We start from the raw sequence: 19,679 nt of genomic DNA on the forward strand, positions 1-19,679 counted from the left end.
AACAGGAGAAGTCAATGTTAATGCCATCCGGTTGGAGGGCACCCAGATGGAAGATGAGGTGCTGTTCCTCCAATTTGCGGAACAGTGCATGTCGGCAAGGGAATGAGATGGAGAATTGAAATGGGGTGGCACTGGGAGATCCACGCTATTGCAGCAGACAGAGCCGAGGTGCTCAACAATGATTCGGGTCGTGCCAACTTGGCGAAGTAGTGTACAACCGTCAATAAACTGGAGGTGACAAGGGTTGCTTCAGACTGCAAAACTCCTTTATTACATTCTGACAATAATTATGATGAATGATTATGTCCTACACACAAACTACATCAAATCTTCTCAAACAGGATGCTCATTTACATATTTACATATCAATATTCCATTTCCAGTCCCAAACAAGGAGCAAGCTCCAGAGGGTCATTAACTCGGCCTGCGACATTACGGGCACCAGACTTCACTCTGTCGAGGATGTCTACATGAGGTGGTGTCTTAAAAAAGCAACCTCCATCCTCAAAGACCCCCCACCACCCAGGCCATGCCCTCTCCACTCTTCCACCATCGGGGAAAAGGTACTGGAGCCTGAAGACGAACACTCAGCGGCACAAGGACAGCTTCTTCCCCGCTGCCATCTGATTCCTGAATGATCAATGGACCAGACACTGCCTTACTTTTCATGCACTATTTTGTTTTTTCTTTAATTTATTGTTGAAAAAGTGGTTTATACAAATGTTTTCACTAGGACGCTGCCGCAAAGCGCCAAATTTTGTGACTTGTTCATGACAATAAATTCTGATTCTAATTCTGAAACCAGGCCTTGCTCGTTGATCTGGGAACACCTTCAGCGTCTGAGTCCCACCTTCAATCAAAGTTGCATTTTATTTTGCTCCTTCAACACTTGCCAAGGTAGAGCCATCATTTTTCACTCACGCCGCCGATTCTGTGCGGGTTAACTGGTACCCGGTAATCGTGCAGTGCGAAATGTCCCGATCTGGCAGGGCCAGTTAAATTCAACCGGGCTCCAGCACTTGGTGGGGGAAAGTGTCCGGCCGGGTTAACTCACTAATTGCCTACTGGTGGTGTGAAAGCACAACCTGCTCTCGCCTTGTTACCGCTGGAGGAGGGACCCCCCCCCCTTAAAATGCCAGGTTGCCGATGAACCAGGTGGGAAAGGCTCCTGAGGGCATCATGTCCTGTAAGTTCCCTGCTTCCGGAGGGGGAGCAATCACAAAGGATCCAGAGAAATCTGTAGCACAGCCATTTTTAATGACTTTTATGGGTTTTATTTATGTAGTCAGTAGGAGAGATGCACAGAAAAAACTAAAACTTGACTCTTTTATAGGGAAGGAGGCCCATAAACTTTGAACAGAGTCCTAAGGAAGCCATAACCAACAAAAGGTTGAGAATGGCTGCCAAAGAACACAACAGTTTGGCTCCTCTAGTCTGTGCCGAACTATTTTTCTGCCTGGTCCCACTGACCTGTGGCCGGGGTCATATCCCTCCCATCCATGACCCATTCCAAATCTTTCTTAAATTGAGCCTGGGTTTACAAATTCTGCTGGCAGCTCATTGGGAGGGCTCGGGGTGGGGGAGCATTGCATTGTCTGAGGTCCAACTCTGCCCTTGCTCTTGCAAGATCTTACGGGGAAACAAAGAGAGGTCGCTCAACAGTCCAGCAGCACAGTTTGATCCCAACCTCCAGCGCTACCTGTGCGGAGTCCTCCCTATGGCCATGTGTGTTCCCTCTGGGTGCCCAAAGACAAACAAGCCGATTGGTTCGTCGGCCACTCTCAGCTGCCATTTAGCATTGCACTCATGTAAATGGTCAGGTAACCAAGAAGTTTTGCAGACGCTGGAAAATTCGAGCAACACTCAAAGTGCCAGAGGGGCTCAACAGGTCAGGCAGGTAAGGCAGTGGACGGTTCGGCATGGGAATGGACAATCAGCATAGGGCAAAGGGCCTGTGATGAGCTCCTTCACATCTTTAATGATCCATTGCCACTGTGCATACTGGAATGGCAATCATTGCAAGTGAAGCGCTTTGGGTCTCTAGGTCACCGACCAGTGGAAATCAGTCAGCCCTTCATGGAAATGGAGGCTGAAGTACCAACTCGAACTTCTGCAGGACAATGGAGAACATCTCAAAGTCACTGGGGTCTCTTGCGTTGGTGATAGTGCAGGGCTCAAACTAGCTCCTGTCAGAAGATATTTACAAGGTGAACACTTGGCTGTGTTTCCCAAGTTGGCTGCTGAATGGTTGGTGAGAAAATCTTCCACTCAGAACCTTGGCAGAGAAATTGGAATATCTTGAATTATTGGCTCTTAAACTACCAGTTGGAACTCCCCCCACTCCCGGCCCCTTTCAAATTAGTAATCCAACATCTCAACAAAAACTTTTACAGTATGTACAACATAAATAATATCTTTCTGGATGTGCCTGCTCTAAAGAGACACTTGTTGACGGTGACACTTGTCGCTCAAGATCGAAATATTTTCAGATGTTTAAGTCCTTTTGCTCTTGTCCCATCACTGTACAGCGGAAACTTCTTTCATGAGACAGGGGGGGGGGGGAGGCATTCCCCTTTAAGAAATTTTGGACCAAAGAATTTGATGTTCTGAAAAATAAATAAAAAAATATATAATTTAGTTAGGTCTTTTTTTGTGTGCTTAAGTTCATGTTCAAGGCACAGTAAGAAAGTTTGTTTTGTGAGTTAGTCGACCCATACACAGAGAACAGAATGCGAGCTTGGTAGTGATGAGTTAGAACATTATTTTGCAAGTGTGAGGTTCAATCGAGAGTCTGATAACAGCGAGGAAGGAACTGCCCTTTAAATTGTCGATCCAAAATCTCACTCCCATGAGCGCTGGGCGTAGTGGTTAGTACTACTCTGTTACAGTGCCAGCGATCGGGACTGGGGTTAGAATCCTGTGCTGTCTGTAAGGAGTTTGTACGTTCGCCCCGTGTCTCTGTGGCTTTTATCCAGGGGCTCCGGTTCCATCCCACAGTGCCAAACGTACTGGAGATTGTGGGTTAATTGGGTGTAATTGGGTCGAAATGGCCCGTTAAGTCTACATTTAAGATTGAAACCCTGTCGGCAGTGGGATGGATCATTTAATATGCTTTTCCCAGGCAGTGGGAAGTTTGGACAGAGTTGATGGAGGGGATGCCCTGAGCTGCGGTCAAAACTCCCTATGGTTCTGTGCAGAGCAGTTCCTGTACCGGGCTGCCATACATGGCCAAGTCCAGCAAGGGCACAACCTCCCGTCCATTGAACATCTCGGGGTGAGACGCTGCCACAAGAAGGCAGCCATAAAGGTCCGGCGTCACCCTAATCCCAACCTTTTCTTGCTGCCACCTTCAGGCAGAGGGTACAAAGGTCTCAGGTCCAGCTATTAGGCTCTTGAATCTCTCTCTGTCACCTTAATCATAACAAATGGAAAATCACCAAAGATCTGGTCTGCACTGCTGACGCAGCACATTTATGTACTATCAACCAACTATGAATGTTTGTTCTTTATTTGTTCCTCCTCCTTTTATATTTATTATTTTTAACCTTTTCTTATGTGTCGAGTATACTTAAATCTTTTGTTTCAATTTAAGGATACAGCAGGTATTCCAGCCCACAACCTCATGCTGCCCAAATACGCCAATTAACCCACCTTCCCTGTGAGTTTTTGGAGGAAACCGGACCACCCAGAGTAAACCCACACAGACACGGGGAGAACTCATTACAGACAACAACGGATTCAAATGGTTGTGAGTGCACCTTATGAGTAGGCAAGACTTTCATTGCATCTGTCCATTGTACTGAGGATATGACAGTAAAATTCTCGTTCATTGTTGATGCCCTAATAAACTTTACATTCATTGGTTCATAATAATATTATAAAATTTCCGGTGGACACAGTGAGATTAAAGGGGGTGGGATTTATTCAAGGGTTTTGGGCTTCAGTTCCAATTGCAACCCTGTCCCTGTTCCGGACCCCTAAACTTTCAGGCCCCTGGTTCTGGCTGCACACCCCATCTATAGTCCAGAGCCTTGCCTCTGGCCCACAATTGGGACCCCTTGTTCTGACCATACACCCCACGTACACTTAGGGGTCTCATCCCAACATCTGGATCAATGAATGAATCAGAGGCCAGTCCTTCAGAACCACAGAACGCTGGATTATTAGAGTTTTACTCTAATTTGTTATTGGTTAATTTCATGTTTTTTTTAAATTTAACTCATTAGACATACAGCACAGTAACAGGCCCTTTCAGCCCACAAGCCCATGCGCCCAATTTACACCTAATTAACCCACAATTCCCAGCACGCTTTGAACGGTGGGTGGAAACCACAACCCCCGGAGGAAACCCAAACAGACACAGGGAGAGCGTACAAGCTCCTTGCAGAGATTCGAACCCCCGGTCCCGATCGCCGGCACAGTACCAGCATTGCGCCAACCTCGTCGCTCTCATTGGAGCATCTTCTTGTCAAGTGCACAAATCGCTGCACCTGTGTAAAACTGAGAGTATTTTCATGTATTTTGCTTTTCACTGGAGCGAGCAGGAGGATTCCTGAAGTCATCACAGATAGTCATCTAAAAAATATGGCATAAATCCAAATCGCAAGCTCGTTCTTGCAGTTTCAAAACCGATGCATCCTGAAGTTGTGAAATCTCAACTTTTATTTTCAATCAGAAATTAGATGAAAGGTTCCTTTAATCCTTGATGTTAAACCTATTAAAATAAAACCATCACCTAACCACAATGATGAATTAATGTTGGACTATTTGTATTCATTTTAAGAATGAATCACGAGCACAGCTTCACCTTTCAGTTCCGTAGGAAGAACCACCCTGTACTACCCTAAACTAAAGGGAAAGGTTCCATTATTCTCATATAATCCTACATTCAGAATGTAACCTTCGTGAAATTCTTTACCTTTTGTCTACCATAAAGCAGACACAGAGTCGCCACTTTGTCCAGCGCCCCTCACCGAAACCCACAGTTGTTCCTAGGTGGTTTCCCCTCCAAGTACTGACCAGGCCTGAGTCTTCTTAGCTTCCGAGATCTCAGGCTATGAGGCATTGTTACTAACAGGGACTACGAAAATCTCTGCCTGCACTACCGAAACATTAGGGTTGTTTTTTCTTGCGCTAACCTACCTCCTGTAACAGCAGGCCGCCTCAGCCCATCACAACAGCAGCACAAGTGCAGGATGACTGGCCCGTCCTCGCTACCCGTAACCCCTCATGCAGCTGGATTTCCCCAGAGTGGTTCCTGCTGCGTGAGGGATTATGGGAAACGAAGTCGGCCACTCATCCCGTATTTGTGTTGCTGTCGTGATGGGCTGAAGAGCGGGTTGGGGGGGGGGGGGGTGGGCCGGCGACCGGTGGAGGGGTGGTGAAGCTAGCAAGCGAGCGACAGGCGGACGGACGGAGGTGTGAACTTACTCCTGTAATGAGTCATTGGTGTGGGCGGGACCCCCCTAAATTGATGGGTGCGCAAATTCCCGGGAATTTGGACCACAGTGTGAAAGGCTCGGGTGGTCCTGAGTTCCTGGGAATTTCACTGGGACAAAGTAGGGGTCACCGCTCACCTGTAGTGTGATCTCCTTCAGAGATCTCTTTGGTTTCTCTTTCTCTTATTTCGTTGGAGCACAGGACAATGCTTGTGACAACTCTTTGTCTCACAGCAGACAAGTGTTACAATGGATCATGGATGTTATATTTTGAATTATGAGACAATAAAAGAAACCTGCGATGTCTTGCCAGAATTGAACCACACGCCCTGGGCTAACGTCACTACATGGCCTATTAATATTAGTCAAAAAAATCCAAAAATTGATTTCGGAAGAATGTCTGAGGAATGGAATACAGGTGCCTAACCTTTCATCCGGAATTGTTGGAACCAGACACCTGCCATTGTTTGGAATCTCACAGATTTTGGTCCCTTTGAGGAAATGACTCACATCTAACCCTTGCTGTTCATCCCCCTCCCTGGCCGTCTATCAACCCTTTGCCCCTTCCAGCTGTGTGTCTGTCACTCCAACAACCACCCCCCCCCCCAACCCCAGGCCCAGTGCCAGACTATTTTGTGCCCTAGGCCATGCTGAGGGCAGGGTCGGGGTGTGGGTGGGGGGGTGTTCGACGTGCCTGTACAGGAGGATCTCGACCAGTGCATTGATCAGGTGTGGGTCGGAAGCAATTGGCCAAAAAGGCGGCCAGTGTCAGCTTGCTCGGAGCTGTCAGCCAAGTGGGCAGCAGAAGGCCAGAGACAAGCTGCAGGAGAACTGGACCATCGGGGTGGGGGGAAAACCGGGTGCCGGCAGCTTTCAGGGGCTCCACTAGCTCATCGGGCCAGCCCTCAGGCACACCTCAGCGGCGCGGTGCCATCTGTTCCCCTCCCCGCATCTAACTCTCAACACGGCAGCAGGGGTGCAGTGCTGATGAGCCCGGAGATGGCGGAGTGCTGCACCGGATTTCAGCGAAGACTCAATGTGGGAGCAATGGTCACCTTTGTTACCCATAATCCCCCATGTAGCTGGAACTGCTCTTGAGCTGGCAGAACGGTTCCAGCTGCATGGGGGACGGTGGGTAAGAAAGATGGCTATTGCTCCCACACTGAGCCATCACCACTCTCTCACTGGGTGCTGGGGGCCAAGAGTCATCCTTACACCCAAGGTAAGAGAGGGCACCCACGGGGGCAGGGACAATGGGGACAAGAGGGCCCTGAAAACAGAGAATTATTATGGGTTATTAATGTTACATATGTAATGTCATCTATCGAAAAAAGTGCCGTTTTTCAGAATTCCTGGATAAAAGGTTAAGCACCTGTATAATATAACAGAATATAAGAGCAGGGATGTGATGTTGAGGCTTTATAAGGGCCCTGGAGAGATTATATAAGCAGTTTGAGACTCTAATTTTGAGACTTTGGAGAGGGTTGAAAGGAGGTTCACAAGGATGATTCCAGGAATGAAAGGGTAGAGGTAAAGGTCCCATTATTGTCAAGACATATACATTTAGAATGTAACATACATGAAATTCTTTAATTTTTGTCTACTGTAAGGCAGACAGAGAGTTGCCACTTTGTCCAGGATTATCATATGAGGAGCTCTTGGCCTGTATTCATTGGAATTTAAGAGAATGTGGAGGGGGGGGTGGTGTTCTCACTGAAATATTTCAGATGTCGAAAGGCGTGGTCAGAGTCGACATAGAAGGGTTATTTCCCCACTCAGGGAGAGTAGCAAGAGGGCACAACATCAGGATTGAAGGGTGGGCATAGGAATTTTTACAGCCAGAGGGAGGTGAATCTGTGGAATTTGTTCTGGAGGCCGGGCCAGTGGGTGCATTTCAGGGAGAGGGAGAGGTTCTTGATGAGCCAGGTCGTGAGAAGGCCGGGGGCTTGAGTGGGAAAATGGATCAGCTCATGATTGAAAAGTGCGGCAGACTTGATGGGATGGATGGCCTGTTCCTGCTTCTATATCATGGTCTTATGGCCTGTGGCTAGAGATTGGGGAGAGTGTGGTAGTTGGTAGTCATTCCCCCGCCCCCCCAACCCCCCAGACACAACTGAGGCAAAAAGCAGATGTGTTTACATTCTCTCCTTCTTTTCTTGAGTACCTTTTGTTTCACTATAAATAAATAGGTAGAAATTCTGCCTAGCCCACAGGAAAAAGAATCTCAGGGTTGTATGTGAAGGCATGCATGTACTCTAATACTAAATCTGAACTTTGAACTTCGAACCATAATCACATAGGTGAGGGGGATGTATCTCGTATACTGAAAGGGCCGGATTGGGTGCAGGTGGAAAGGATTTTCCTATTGTGGGAGAATCTGAGACTAGCCTTAGAGCAGAGCAGAGAGGAGGAGGAATTTCTTTACCCGGGGGTTGGTGGGGGGGGGGGGGGGGGGTGAGTCTGTGGAATTCCTTCTCACAGACCACTGTGGAGGCCAAGTCATTTAAGCCAGAGGTAGATCAGTTCTTGATTAGGAGAGGAATCAAAGGTTACAGGCCAGCAAATGGGGCTGACAAGGATGGAAGTCCTTTTTAACAGCAAAACGGCTGCACAGAAATGGATCGGAGGTCAATCCACAGGACCAAAAGAGTGGCAGAGGGGATCTCAAGAGTGTCTCCGCCCCCCCCACCCCCCACCATCCAACACCCCATCAACGTGGATCAATGTCTGAAAGGGGCACGCAGAATCATTGAGGACCCCTTCCACCCCGCGCACAGCATCTTTCAGTGCTCCCATCGGGAAAGATCAGAGCCAGCACCACTAGGCTGAGGGGCAGTTTCTTGTCACGGGTAATAGGAATGCTGAGCTGCTCACACTCACCCTTCGAGACGCTCACATTCATGAAATCTTATTTATTTATTTGTATCTATGAAAACTTCTTCTCAACATTTCGGACAGGAAGGGTGGATGTTAGTAAAAGTGCCGAAAAAGAATGAATAGGAGAGAAAGGAAATGTTAGCGGACAGTGCTATACTGCCACAGTGTCAATGACTTGGGTTCAAATCCCGCGCTGTCTGTGAGGAGTTTGTACGTTCTCCCTGTGCCTGCGTGGGTTTCCTCCAGGAGCTCCGGTTTCCTCCCACCGTTCAACAATGCACTGGGGTTTGTAAGTCAATTGGATGTGATTGGGCGGCAGGGGTTCGTGGGCCAAAAGGGCTTGTTACCGTGCTGTCTACATTTTTAAAAAAATTTAATTTAAAAGCAGTTCCATCCATTCAAGTGCAATGTGAAGAGGCAGCTCCTACCTTTCTCGTTCTCGCTTGGTTTCTTTATCTGTTTTCTATTTTCTTGCTTTTATTCTCTTTTTTCTCTTTCTTCCTTTCCTTTTCTTTCTACCACTCATTCCCTTCTTTCTTTTGGTCTCATTCTCTCTCTTCCTTTCATTCGCTTTCGGGAACCTCCTCCCCCACAACCTGAAGGAGCCATGGCCAACTGAACCTGGCATTTAAATTTTTTCCCCCCCCCAAGGATACGGCAGGGAAGAAGCCAATTCCGGCCACTGAAACCGAGCTGTCCAATTAACCCCCACCATTTGGAGGAATCCGAAGCGTCCGGGGAAAATCTATGTAGGCTGCAGGGAGAGCTCGCAAGCCAGATTCGAACCCACGTCACTCGCACTGTAAGAGTGTTGCGCTCTCCTTGCCACCTTAAGAGATAAAGCTTGGGGACCAAGCATTCACAGGTAAATTGAAAAGCTGACCAGATTCAGGAGGCAGACCGCCACTTCCCATCCTGTCTTCAACAGACAGCGTTCCAGAGCACCATGAAAGACATGCAGAGAAAAAAAAGACCAATTGGGAAAGGAATCCAAAGTTATCCAGGTAGACTGTGATTTGGACGACCTCTAAGCCAGTGGTTTTCAACCGTTTTCTTTCCACTCACATCCCACTTTAAGCAATCGCTTACTAATCACAGAGCCCCCATGGCTCAGGCAATACTTAAAGTGGGATGTGAGTGGAAAGAAAACAGTTGAAAACCACTGCTCTACACTGACAGCACACGATGGGAAGTGGGTGGAACTCAGCAGGTCAGACAGTTTCCATGGGCAGAGTCAATTGTTTCCAGTTGGGGCCCTTTCTAAAAGGCAGGTTCCTTCAGAGCATCAATGTTCAAATGGATCTTGGGGTGTGAGTTCATATCTCTTTGAAAGTGGCAACAAATATAGCTAGGGTGGGTCAGGCTCAGGGTTAGAGGTTATAGTATACCTGCGTTAGTCAGTAGACCATTGAATGGAAAAGTCAGGAGGTCATGTTTAAATTTAAATTTAGACATACAGCACAGTTATAGGCCTTTCCAGCCCATGACCCCATGCTGCCCAAACATCCTGATTAACCTATAAACTCCGTACATTTTTGAACAGTGGGAAGAGACTGGAGGACCCGGAGGAACCCATGGGGGAGAACGCGCAAACTCCTTGCAGACAGCGCGGGATTCGAACCCTGGGTGCTGCAACACTGACCTGTGGCCACTGGGATCGACGAAATAAGCACACGAGGTGTTTCTAGAGTGAATCAAACAGATTCACTCTTCATCACTTGTGCAGCCTTTTAAAGGCCAGAATCACGCGCTCGACATAATCACGCACTGACGTCATGCTGCCGGTTCAAAGCCTCCTGGGACTTGTAGGGCCGCCATAGTACTACCACAAACAAAAAAAAAGTTTTTTTTGGGGCCACATTTGGTGCCTTGTGTGCAGTTCTGGTCACTGTGGTGTAGAAGAGATTCGTCAGGATGCGGCCCACGTGAGAAGTAAAACAGGTCCTCTTCTCTGGAGCATCAGAGCCAGTGGAAAGGGGTGGAATCTGACAGAAGTTTATAAAATTATGAGAGGAATAGAACATCAGTGGTTTTTTTTTTCCAGGGTGGAAATATCAAATACCATTGCTTAAAGGTAAGAGGGGGAACGTTTAAAGAAGACACATTTGTTGCACAGAGAATGGAGGAGTGTCTTGCAAGCTGTCAGGAGGTGCGCTGAATGACGATATGGCCACAACCCTTCTGAAGCATGATCGGATGGAGAAGGGGGGGATGTAGACCATCTTTTGGCAGTTTCAATGGTCATCATGGTCAATATAGGCAACGTGAGCTGCAACCGTATGCTACGTTCAGTCCAGGATTTGCAGTTGAGTTTCCCTTACTTCCTTCTGCCAAGCACTTCTCCAATTTTAAAGACCGCTCTTTCTTCTTTCAAGAAAACTAACCCAACCTAATTTACCTTCGCAACTCTGCATTCCGGCTTCTATTTCAGTGAGTTTTTTTTGAGTACACTCTGGTTCCTGTATATCAGTGGTTCTCAACCTTTTCTCCCCCACTCGCATACCACCTTGTAATCCCTTACTTACCCCAACGGAGCACCTGTGCCATAGGATTACTTAAGGGATTACTTAAGGTGGTATGCGAGTGGGGGGGGGGGGGAAGGTTAAGAACCACTGCTTTATATCCTTTACCAGTGTGGTAACAGGAGTGGTGACCAGCTCGGAACTAGAAGCTGGAACCTTAGCACAACTTCTGTTCCCTGGGCAATGAAATCTGACACTTGGTAAATCTGTATAACACCAGCAACCTACATCAATACATTTAGAGATTTGCATACTTGCATTTCCAGATCCCTCAGCGCCTTGACCTCATTTAGATTCTCATCTTTCTCACCAATATCTAACTACCTCCATCAGCCTCGCTTCTTTCCTGGCCTGCAGCCTGGTCAAGGTGAAGAAAAAGCATCGCGGAGTCAGTCAGCACGCCACAGGTCCTACAGCCCAACTCGTCCATGAAGACCACGTTGGCTTTCTAGTCTAGACCTATTTGCATGCATGGCACCCATATCCTTCAGGACCCTTCCTATCCATCTATAAACAAAAAGTAAAAACCCCTGGCATCCGGCACCTATAAGGATTGGTAGATGCCGGATAAGTGTATTTTCCAGTTGCTTGAGATTCGTGCTGCCGTCTCTCTTCCCCCTCACCCACCCGATTCGCACTGCCATAAATATACGTGTGTAATGTGACCCCCTACTTTGAGCTCGAATTTTGGTAAAAAATGTTTCACATTATACACACATATTTACGGCACTCTTAATAGAGTAAACACACCGAAATGCTGGTGGAACTCAGCCAGTCTTTTCAGCTTCTGTAGGAGACAAAGGTATATTGCTGGCGTTTCGGGCCTGAGCCCTTCTTCAAGTTAAAATCAGGAAAGCCGGAAGCAGGATATATCAGGACGTCTCAGAATTCAAACAATGGGGGAGGGATCCAGACCAACAAAAGGTGTTCATTGAATGTGATCAGGGTCTGTGCGAATGGAGACACAATGGGGGAAGAAAGGGATGGGGGGTACTTAACGAAGGCTAGAGGTCAAAATTAATGGTTGGAGGGGGCCCAATCGGAAGATGAGGTGCTGTTCCTCGGGTTTACGGGTGGTCTCAGTCTGGCAGTGCATGAGACCATGTCAGAAGGGGAAAGGATCAGGGAATTGAAATGGGTGGCCGCTGGGAGATCCAACGCTATCGCAGCGGACGGAGCCGAGGTCATATCTCCTTCTTTTGCCTTTTCTGATTTTTCCTAGAAATCAGGCCCGAAACATCGGCAACTTATCTTTGTCTCTTTTAGTATAATCACAGCATCTGTAGACTTTTGTCCTTCATTCACTTACTCTTACAATACACCTGCATTAAGAATAAACAGTCTAAAAGACAAAAATACTACACTGTACTTACACTCAACAAACTTCACCCGCATGAATATATAAAGCATTTTACTTTATTTTCAGTCGCATTCTTTGAAAACATTTAACCGTCGCTGCATCTGCAGGTTCCTACCTCTCCATGGAGCTGCCCGAAAGGCAAGCAATAACATTATCGATAATTAACCCCCCCACTTCCTCGCCCAAGTTTCCAGATAAAGCCTCTGACAGGGGCGACTCTTAATAAGCAGGGATAAGGAGACACTTTAAGAGAGTCGCCCCAACGGTGAGCGGCTTCATCCTGGGTGACGCCATCGCTCTTTCACACAACTTTATCATCTCGGCTCTGTCCGCCACAATAGCGTGGATTTCCCAGCTGCTACAAGCAAAGCCCCACCAAGGTGCTTACTGAATAATTGCTCCCATCTTCACCAAAGGTGTTACTTCAGTGAATGTTTACTTTTACAATTTTAAACGTGGTTTTTTTACCTTTTATTTTATTTAAATTTTTTAATTTTCCTCAATTTTTTTTGCTGGTTGCTTGAGGCTGCGGGCTGCTTGAATTCCAGATACAAGGGGTTTTACTGTATCTGTCCAAATGTCTTTTGACCACTGCAGTTGTGTCCAATTCTGTAACGAATCTCGGTCCAGATACAACTACCTCCTGAGTAAAGATGCCCCTCAGGTCAAAGGAGGTTCACTTGGATGATTCCAGGAATGAAAGGAGGACCTCGGCCTGTATTCATTGGAATTTAGGAGAATGAAGGGGAGAGAGGGGGAATCTCATTGAAACATATCAAATGTTGAAAGGCATGCATAGAGTAGATGTAGAAAAGTTGCTTCCCACGGTGGGAGAGTCTAGGACAAGAGGACACCACTTCAGAATCAAAGGCCATCTGCTTAGAACAGACGTACAGAGGAATTTCTTCAGCCAAAGGGAAGTGAATCTGTGGGATTTGTTGCCACAGGCCACTGTGGAGGCCACGTCATTGAGTGTATTTAAAGTTGAGATTGATAGGTTCTTGATTAGCCAGGGCATTAAAAGTTATGGGCTGAGCAGTGGGAAAAACGGATCAGCTTATGGCGGAGCAGACTCAATGGGCAGAATAACCTATTTCTGCTTCAATGTCTTTTGGTCTAAATCTCACTCCTCTAACCTTAAGCCTATGCACTTCAGTTCCAGATAGTTTATCCTGGGGAAAAGACTATTCCCCCACCCCTCGTGACTTCATAAACCTCAGCATCTATAGGAGACGAAGATATATCATCGGCGTTTCAGGCCTGAGCCCTTCTTCAAGGGAAAATCAGAAAAGGTAGAAGCAGGAGGTATCAGAAAGTCCCTGAATTCAAAGAATGGGGGAAAAATCCAGACCAACAAAAGGCGTTAACTGGATGTGATCAGGGACTAGGTAGAATTTATCATGTCTGTGCAAAGGGAAACAGGGAATGGAGAGTCAACAGGGGAAGAAGGGGATGTGGGGGGGGGGGGGGGGGGTTTAACGAAAGCCAGAGAAGTCGATATTAATGCCATCCAGTTGGAGGGTGCCCTGTCGGGAGATGAGGCACTATTCTTCTGGGGCAGTCTCAGGGAATAAAGACCCAGTCTCTCCCTCCGGTCACCGAAACATCCTGGTGAATCTCCTCTGACCCCATTCAACTTACTGATGTCAAAGAGTAAGACCGCAGACGCCGCGGTTGAAGTGAAAACACAACACTGAAGAAACTCAGCAGGTGCGGGGAGTCACCAGGTCACAAGCGTCCGACTTGCGGGCAACTCGTACTATGCATGCGCCCCCAATTCCCTCACGAGTGCCCCTTCCAGTACACAAGACACCAATGGAACAAGAATGTTAACTTTTAATCATGATCTTTTCTTCTATCTAAACTGATTTAAGAACTGTTTCTTTAATTTATTTTACAGTACTAAGACAAACATTTGACTAACTAACGCTAAATTAAACTGTATGTACCTGTTCTGACTTACCTACAAATTCGATTTAAAGGCAGACATAGGAATGGATTTCGTTCGTAACCCGGGGGCTCCCTGGACTTTATAAAGCAAAAATAAAGAAACATAGCCAACGTTTCAGGCTTGAGCCCTTCTTGACAGTATGAGCTAAATGGAGTTAGTCGCCCGAACGAAGTGGTAGGGTGGGGGTGAGGGGCAGGGGGAGGACCACGGTCCCACAGGCAGGAGGCAATAGGTGGATAAAGGAGGAAGGACACACCAGCATACAGAGGAAGGGGGGAATGACTCCATCCACACCAGCGGTCAACCACTTCAATTCCACGCCCCACTCCCTCGTATGCTGGCAAACCAAGACCACCCGTAAATTGGAGGAGCAACATCTAATCTTCCACTCTCCAACCAGGAGGCATTATTGTCGACCTCTCCATTTTCTGCCAGTCTCTCTCTCTCCCCATCCCTCTCTACTCCATCCCTCTCTCCCCTGTCTCCTTCTCTCCCCTATCCCTCTCTCTTCCCCATCCCTCTCTCCCCAGTCTCCTTCTCTCCCCTATTCCTCTCTCTCCCCTATCCTTCTCTCTTCCCCATCCCTCTCTCTCCAATCTCCCTCTCTCTTCCCTATCCCTCCCTCTTCCCCATCCCTCTCTCCCCAGTCTCCCTCTCTCCCCAGTCTCCCTCTCTCCCCAGTCCCCCTCTATTCCCCATCCCTCTTTCTCCTTCCCTCCAGCTCTCCACTCCATTCTCAGAGCCGTCCCCCCCACCCCCACCCCCAGTTTTCTGCTGTGCCCTCCCTCCCTTATCCTGCCTGTGGGACCATGCTCCTCCCCCCCACCATGTTGTTCTGACGCCTGCCTACATTTTGCTCATACATTGACAAAGGGGTCAAGCTGAAATGCTGCTTATGTATCTTTAGCTTTGCTGCATAAAGTTTGACCTGCTGAGTTTCTCCAGCGTCGTGTTTTTACTGATATCTAATGTTCACAGTGAAACACAAATGTCAAAGTCATGGGCGCAAACAATAAATAGCAGGATGCACTGAGCAGGTCAGAGAGCATACTCGGAGAGAACTAGTCCATCAGTCAACCTCTCAATTCAGGATCCTTTATGGCTTTCAAACTTTTTCTTTCCACTCACCTAACTATTCCCTAAGCCATCAGTGCTCTGAGATTAGTAAGTGATTGCTTAAGGTGGGACGTGAGTGGGAAGAAAAAGGTTAAAAACCACTGTTTTAATCGTACCTCACTGACTCGTTATGTGCATGGTTTCAGAACTCCAAAGGAAATGGGCCAATGACAATTTTTCTCAAGCAAAATATTTCAGTAACAATTGGATCGAGAGCAGTGGTTCTCAACCTTCCCTTCCCACCCACATCCCACCTTAAGCAACCCTTTACTAATCACAGAGCACCAATGGCGTAAGGATTGCTTTAAGTGGGAAGTGAGTGGAAAGAAAAAGTTTGAGAACAACTGATCTACAGTAAAAGTTTGAGAACCACTGCTTTAACAAGACTCGATAAAGTGCCCCACCTAAAATACCAACTGATCGCATCTTCCTGACTCACGATCTTAATGTTCACCCAGTATTCAGATGGGCACTTTGAAAAAACACTGTAGAAATTTAATTTTTTCTTTGTTTTTCTCCCTCTCGTTCTTTATTTCTCATATTTTTTCTTTCTCTCTCTCCATTTCTCATTCTTCTTTCTCACATTCACCCTCCCTTTACTCTTTTGTTTGCTTTTTCTCTTTCATTTCTTCTTTTGCTTTAGCCTGGCCTGCAGTCTCAGAGTCATGCAGCTTGGAAATGTGCCCTTCGGCCCATCTCTGCTCACCATCGAATGCCCATTGGCACCAATCCAGTACCAGTGCCGTTGTCTTCTCCCTTCGTTTCTCTCTACTCCACCCCCACCTCTCACCACATGCTGAGGGCAACTGGCGGCAGCTGGAACATGCCGCCCCCCCCCTTAAACCCGCCCATCTTTGGGATGTGGGAGGAAACACAGGCCGGCATGAAAAGGACGTGCAAAAACTCCGCGCAGACAGTGCATGAGACCAGGATGGGACCCGTTTCCGCAGCACGGTGGTAAAGTGGTAGCCTCGTTCTGTCATAAAGCTAATATTCCAGCGGGAACATGAGATTAATTCCAGAGCCAACACATGATCTGTCATATTACCACATTGTGGTCCATAGGGTTAAATTAAATTAAATTCAATGCAATGATACATCGCAGTAAGTGACCCTTCCACCCCATGAGCTCATGACACCCAAATACACCTATGTTTTTGAGGGTGGGAGGAAACCCTTGCAGACACGGGAAGACTCCTTACAGATAGAGGTGGATTCGAACCGGTCGCTAGTGCTCTAACAGTGTTACACCAACCTCATGTTTGCACCGGTAACCTCAGATTCTCCTATGGTCATGGAACAATACTGGTTAAAGGGATGGGGAAGGAGTTCGAGAGATGTAGGACATGTCTGTAGCCCCAAGTTCAGACTGAATCTATTGGGAGTGCACAGGGTTGGGGGTTGGGATCCAAGATCCTGGTGGGAAATGTGGGTGGGAGCAATGGGATTAAACTATCCATCACGGGAACAGGGGAGAGCAGGGCTTACCTTGTCATTCAATGCCCAACCACTCCTTGTAGGCTGCAAATTCCTGCTCGGAGTAGATGGAGTCACGAGAGGTATCCTCAGAGGAACAGGAGCAGCTGGGTGAACCGGAGGTGGACTGTCTCTCTACTGCGGGGCCAGTGTAGTCCGGGTGCTCCCTACGCCCCTGCTCCCGGAGGAGGCACTCCAGCCCCCTGATGTAGTTGACGGCTGAACGCAGCGTGTCCACCTTGCTCATCCTCTTGCTTGTCCCGCTCTGAGGCACATGCTGCTGCAGGTTGGAGAAGCCCAGGTTGACCAGCCGCACCCGGTTCCTCTCCCTCTCATTGCGCCGCAGGTTGGCATCTGGAGCACACAGGGGGTCTTGGCGATGGGCCCGGCGCCCGCGGGCTTCCACCTTTCCCTTCCCGCTGCCCTGGGCGCCCACCTCCAGCATCAGGGTTGAGCGCAGGTGTTCCATGGGCCTCCCTCCCTCCCTCCCTCCCTCCCGCTCTACCACAACTTCCCGCCTCCCACACCTCCACCAGCTCCCACCGGCAGAGGGTTCCTCGCCACCAGCTCCCACCGCACAAACAGCTCCCGACCAGGTGCTTCCTGGATTGACTGAACCACTTGACTGATTCCACGCCCTCTCCTCGACCAGTCAAGACCTGCCCATCACACTCAGCTTCCCTCTCCTTCCCCAGAACCCGTCAAGTACATGTCAATCAATCGACAACACTCTCTCGGCAGCCACAGGCTTCTTATTAACCCTCATCCTGCCAGTGATCTGTCTCTGACACTGTCTCTCTCTCTCTCTCTCTCTCCCCCCTTCTTTGTTGCCTCACTCTATCTCCCTCCCTCTCGTCTCTTCCCAACCACCTCCCCCCCCTCCAACATTACAAGATGGGAGCTGAAATTCTACCAGATATATCATTGATGGGAACTGATGAGGCTGTGCTGAAGTCCCCTCATCTAGCCACTCCCTCACTGGCAGCAGTGGCATCAGCTGTGGGTGATCCCAGCTCAGGAATCAAGAATTCCCTCTAATCCTTCACATTTCTCTCTCTCTCTCTCTCTCTCGCTTTGTGGAAGGGCAGAGGAAGAGAAAGCTGAGAAGGGATAGGGAGACCCCTAGTTGAGAGTGGAGAGGGAAGAGGGGGGAGGAAACGGAGTGCTGGAGGCAGAGAGGGAGAGACAGGGGAGGGGCCTAACAGAGAGCAGGGAGGGGCCTAACAGAGAGCGGGGATGCCTTTTGGGTGGAGAGTGCCCGGATGGAATATTAGGTGTTGTTCCTTCCAATTTGGAGGTGAGAGACATGGGAATGGGATGTGTAAATTGCAACCCTTCACTCAGCAGTGGTGCACTTAATATATAAATGTGAGAGATAACCAGTTGCGCCTGTCACAGAAGAACCCTTCTCCTTTCTTTCTTTATGTGCCTGGCCTGCAGGAAAAAAAGAATCTCAGGGTTATAGGTGATATCATGTATGTATCCTGACAATAAATCTAAAATCTGAAATATAATGCTCTCCAATTATAACTTAGAAAGAATAACAGTGGTAAAATATTACTGATAGCTGAAAATTATATTGATTTGTTTGGAATATTGATCTTATTAAGTTATAACATCTATAATTTATCCATAATAAATGAAGACTCCAATACCCCTGAGCATAAATCCCTGCAAAAGGTAGTGGACACAGCCCAGGACATCACAGGCCAAACCCTCCACACCATTGAGTACATCTACAGGGAACACTGCCGTCAGAGAGCAGCAGCCATCATCAAGGATCCGCACCACCCAGCACTCGCTCTGTTCTCGCTACTGCCATCAGGAAACAGGTAGAGGTGCCACAAGACTCGGCCCACCAGGTTCAGGAACAACTGCTGTCCCTCTGGTTCCAGATGACAGCAGTGGCCGCAGGGGCTTATCCAGACCTGATGCTACTGCGACAGTTAAGTCAGGCGCCGGGCCTGACTTAAATGATGAACATTGGCGTGGAGCTGTGGAAACGTGAGGACCACAAACCGGAAGAAAGCTGCGGGGCTGTGCGGCCTGGTCCGCTGTGGTGATCGAGCCTCTGTTGGGGGGATGAGTCCTCCAGGCTTCGACGTCATCTGCTGCCAGTGGCCGAGGAGAAGACGCCGCACGTGGGTTTTTCCAGAGGTGTGCCGGGAGCAGGCTGCACCCTGAGCCTGGCCGAAAGGACCTGGAGGTCTGTGTGTGCTCTGCGGGAAGCCCGGAGAATTCGTGGTGAGGGCCGGGCCTGGTGGTTCTGGAGACTGTGCCGTCTGGGAGAGCGGGACCCCTCAGTGGATGGTGGGGTTGGCGAGGAGGTCACTGGGCCTCTCTATCTCTACTGTTCTGAAGCTTCCAGGCCCATATGTACGTGGGAACTGTGTGGTGGTTCTTCACTTAAAGCTATGTGCCTTTTTAAAATCTAAGCCTACAAGAATGTAACCTGTCTCCACTGTGACCACTGTCTAGTTTTTCATCTTTTACTGTATTGTTTACACCATTTTTTTATTCATATGTAGTTCTGTGTAGGTATGTTTCAGTCTCATGTAGTTTTTTCTGTGTGGTGTAGGAATGGCGTAGTCTTGTGTTGTCTACGTTGTTTTTGTGTAATCCCGTGAGGTGCAGGTAGCGTTACGGTTTGGAGGAATGTTGTCTCGTTTATTAATGTGCACTGTTTTACAGTCTGGTCTTAAATGACAATAAAGGGATCGTATCGGCCAACTCCTCAACAATAAACTCATCAGGGACTCATTTAAGGACTCTTATTTTTGCACTTTGTTTTATTCTCTCTGTATTGCACAGTTAGTTTGTTTACATATGTACCGATCAGTGGTAATTCTGCCTCACCCACAGGAATAAAAAAATCAGGGTTCACTTTGGGAAAAATAACCAAAATAGGACGTATGCAGTGAAGGGGAGGGCATTGAGGA

At 48.0% G+C, this 19,679-nt stretch overlaps 1 protein-coding gene across 1 annotated transcript; it reads right to left on the reverse strand.

The window, feature by feature from the left end:
- Window positions 1-248: 248 nt before the first annotated feature.
- Window positions 249-17,212, reverse strand: LOC138748439 (achaete-scute homolog 2-like). Its single transcript, XM_069908653.1, has 2 exons — window positions 16,753-17,212; window positions 249-2,606 (listed from the first exon to the last, which is right to left on the reverse strand). Exon 1 carries the CDS (start codon window positions 17,207-17,209, stop codon window positions 16,757-16,759), a length of 453 nt encoding a protein of 150 aa, XP_069764754.1. The 5' UTR covers window positions 17,210-17,212; the 3' UTR covers window positions 249-2,606; window positions 16,753-16,756.
- Between the last annotated feature and the right edge of the window lie 2,467 nt (window positions 17,213-19,679).

This window comes from Narcine bancroftii, chromosome 13 (genome assembly GCF_036971445.1).
Source record: "Narcine bancroftii isolate sNarBan1 chromosome 13, sNarBan1.hap1, whole genome shotgun sequence".
Classification (NCBI taxonomy): Eukaryota; Metazoa; Chordata; class Chondrichthyes; order Torpediniformes; family Narcinidae; genus Narcine; species Narcine bancroftii.

Bases quoted from the DNA above. Each gene is read 5' to 3' on its own strand.
- LOC138748439 (XM_069908653.1), bottom strand. From the start codon at position 17,209: ATGGAACACCTGCGCTCAACCCTGATGCTGGAGGTGGGCGCCCAGGGC.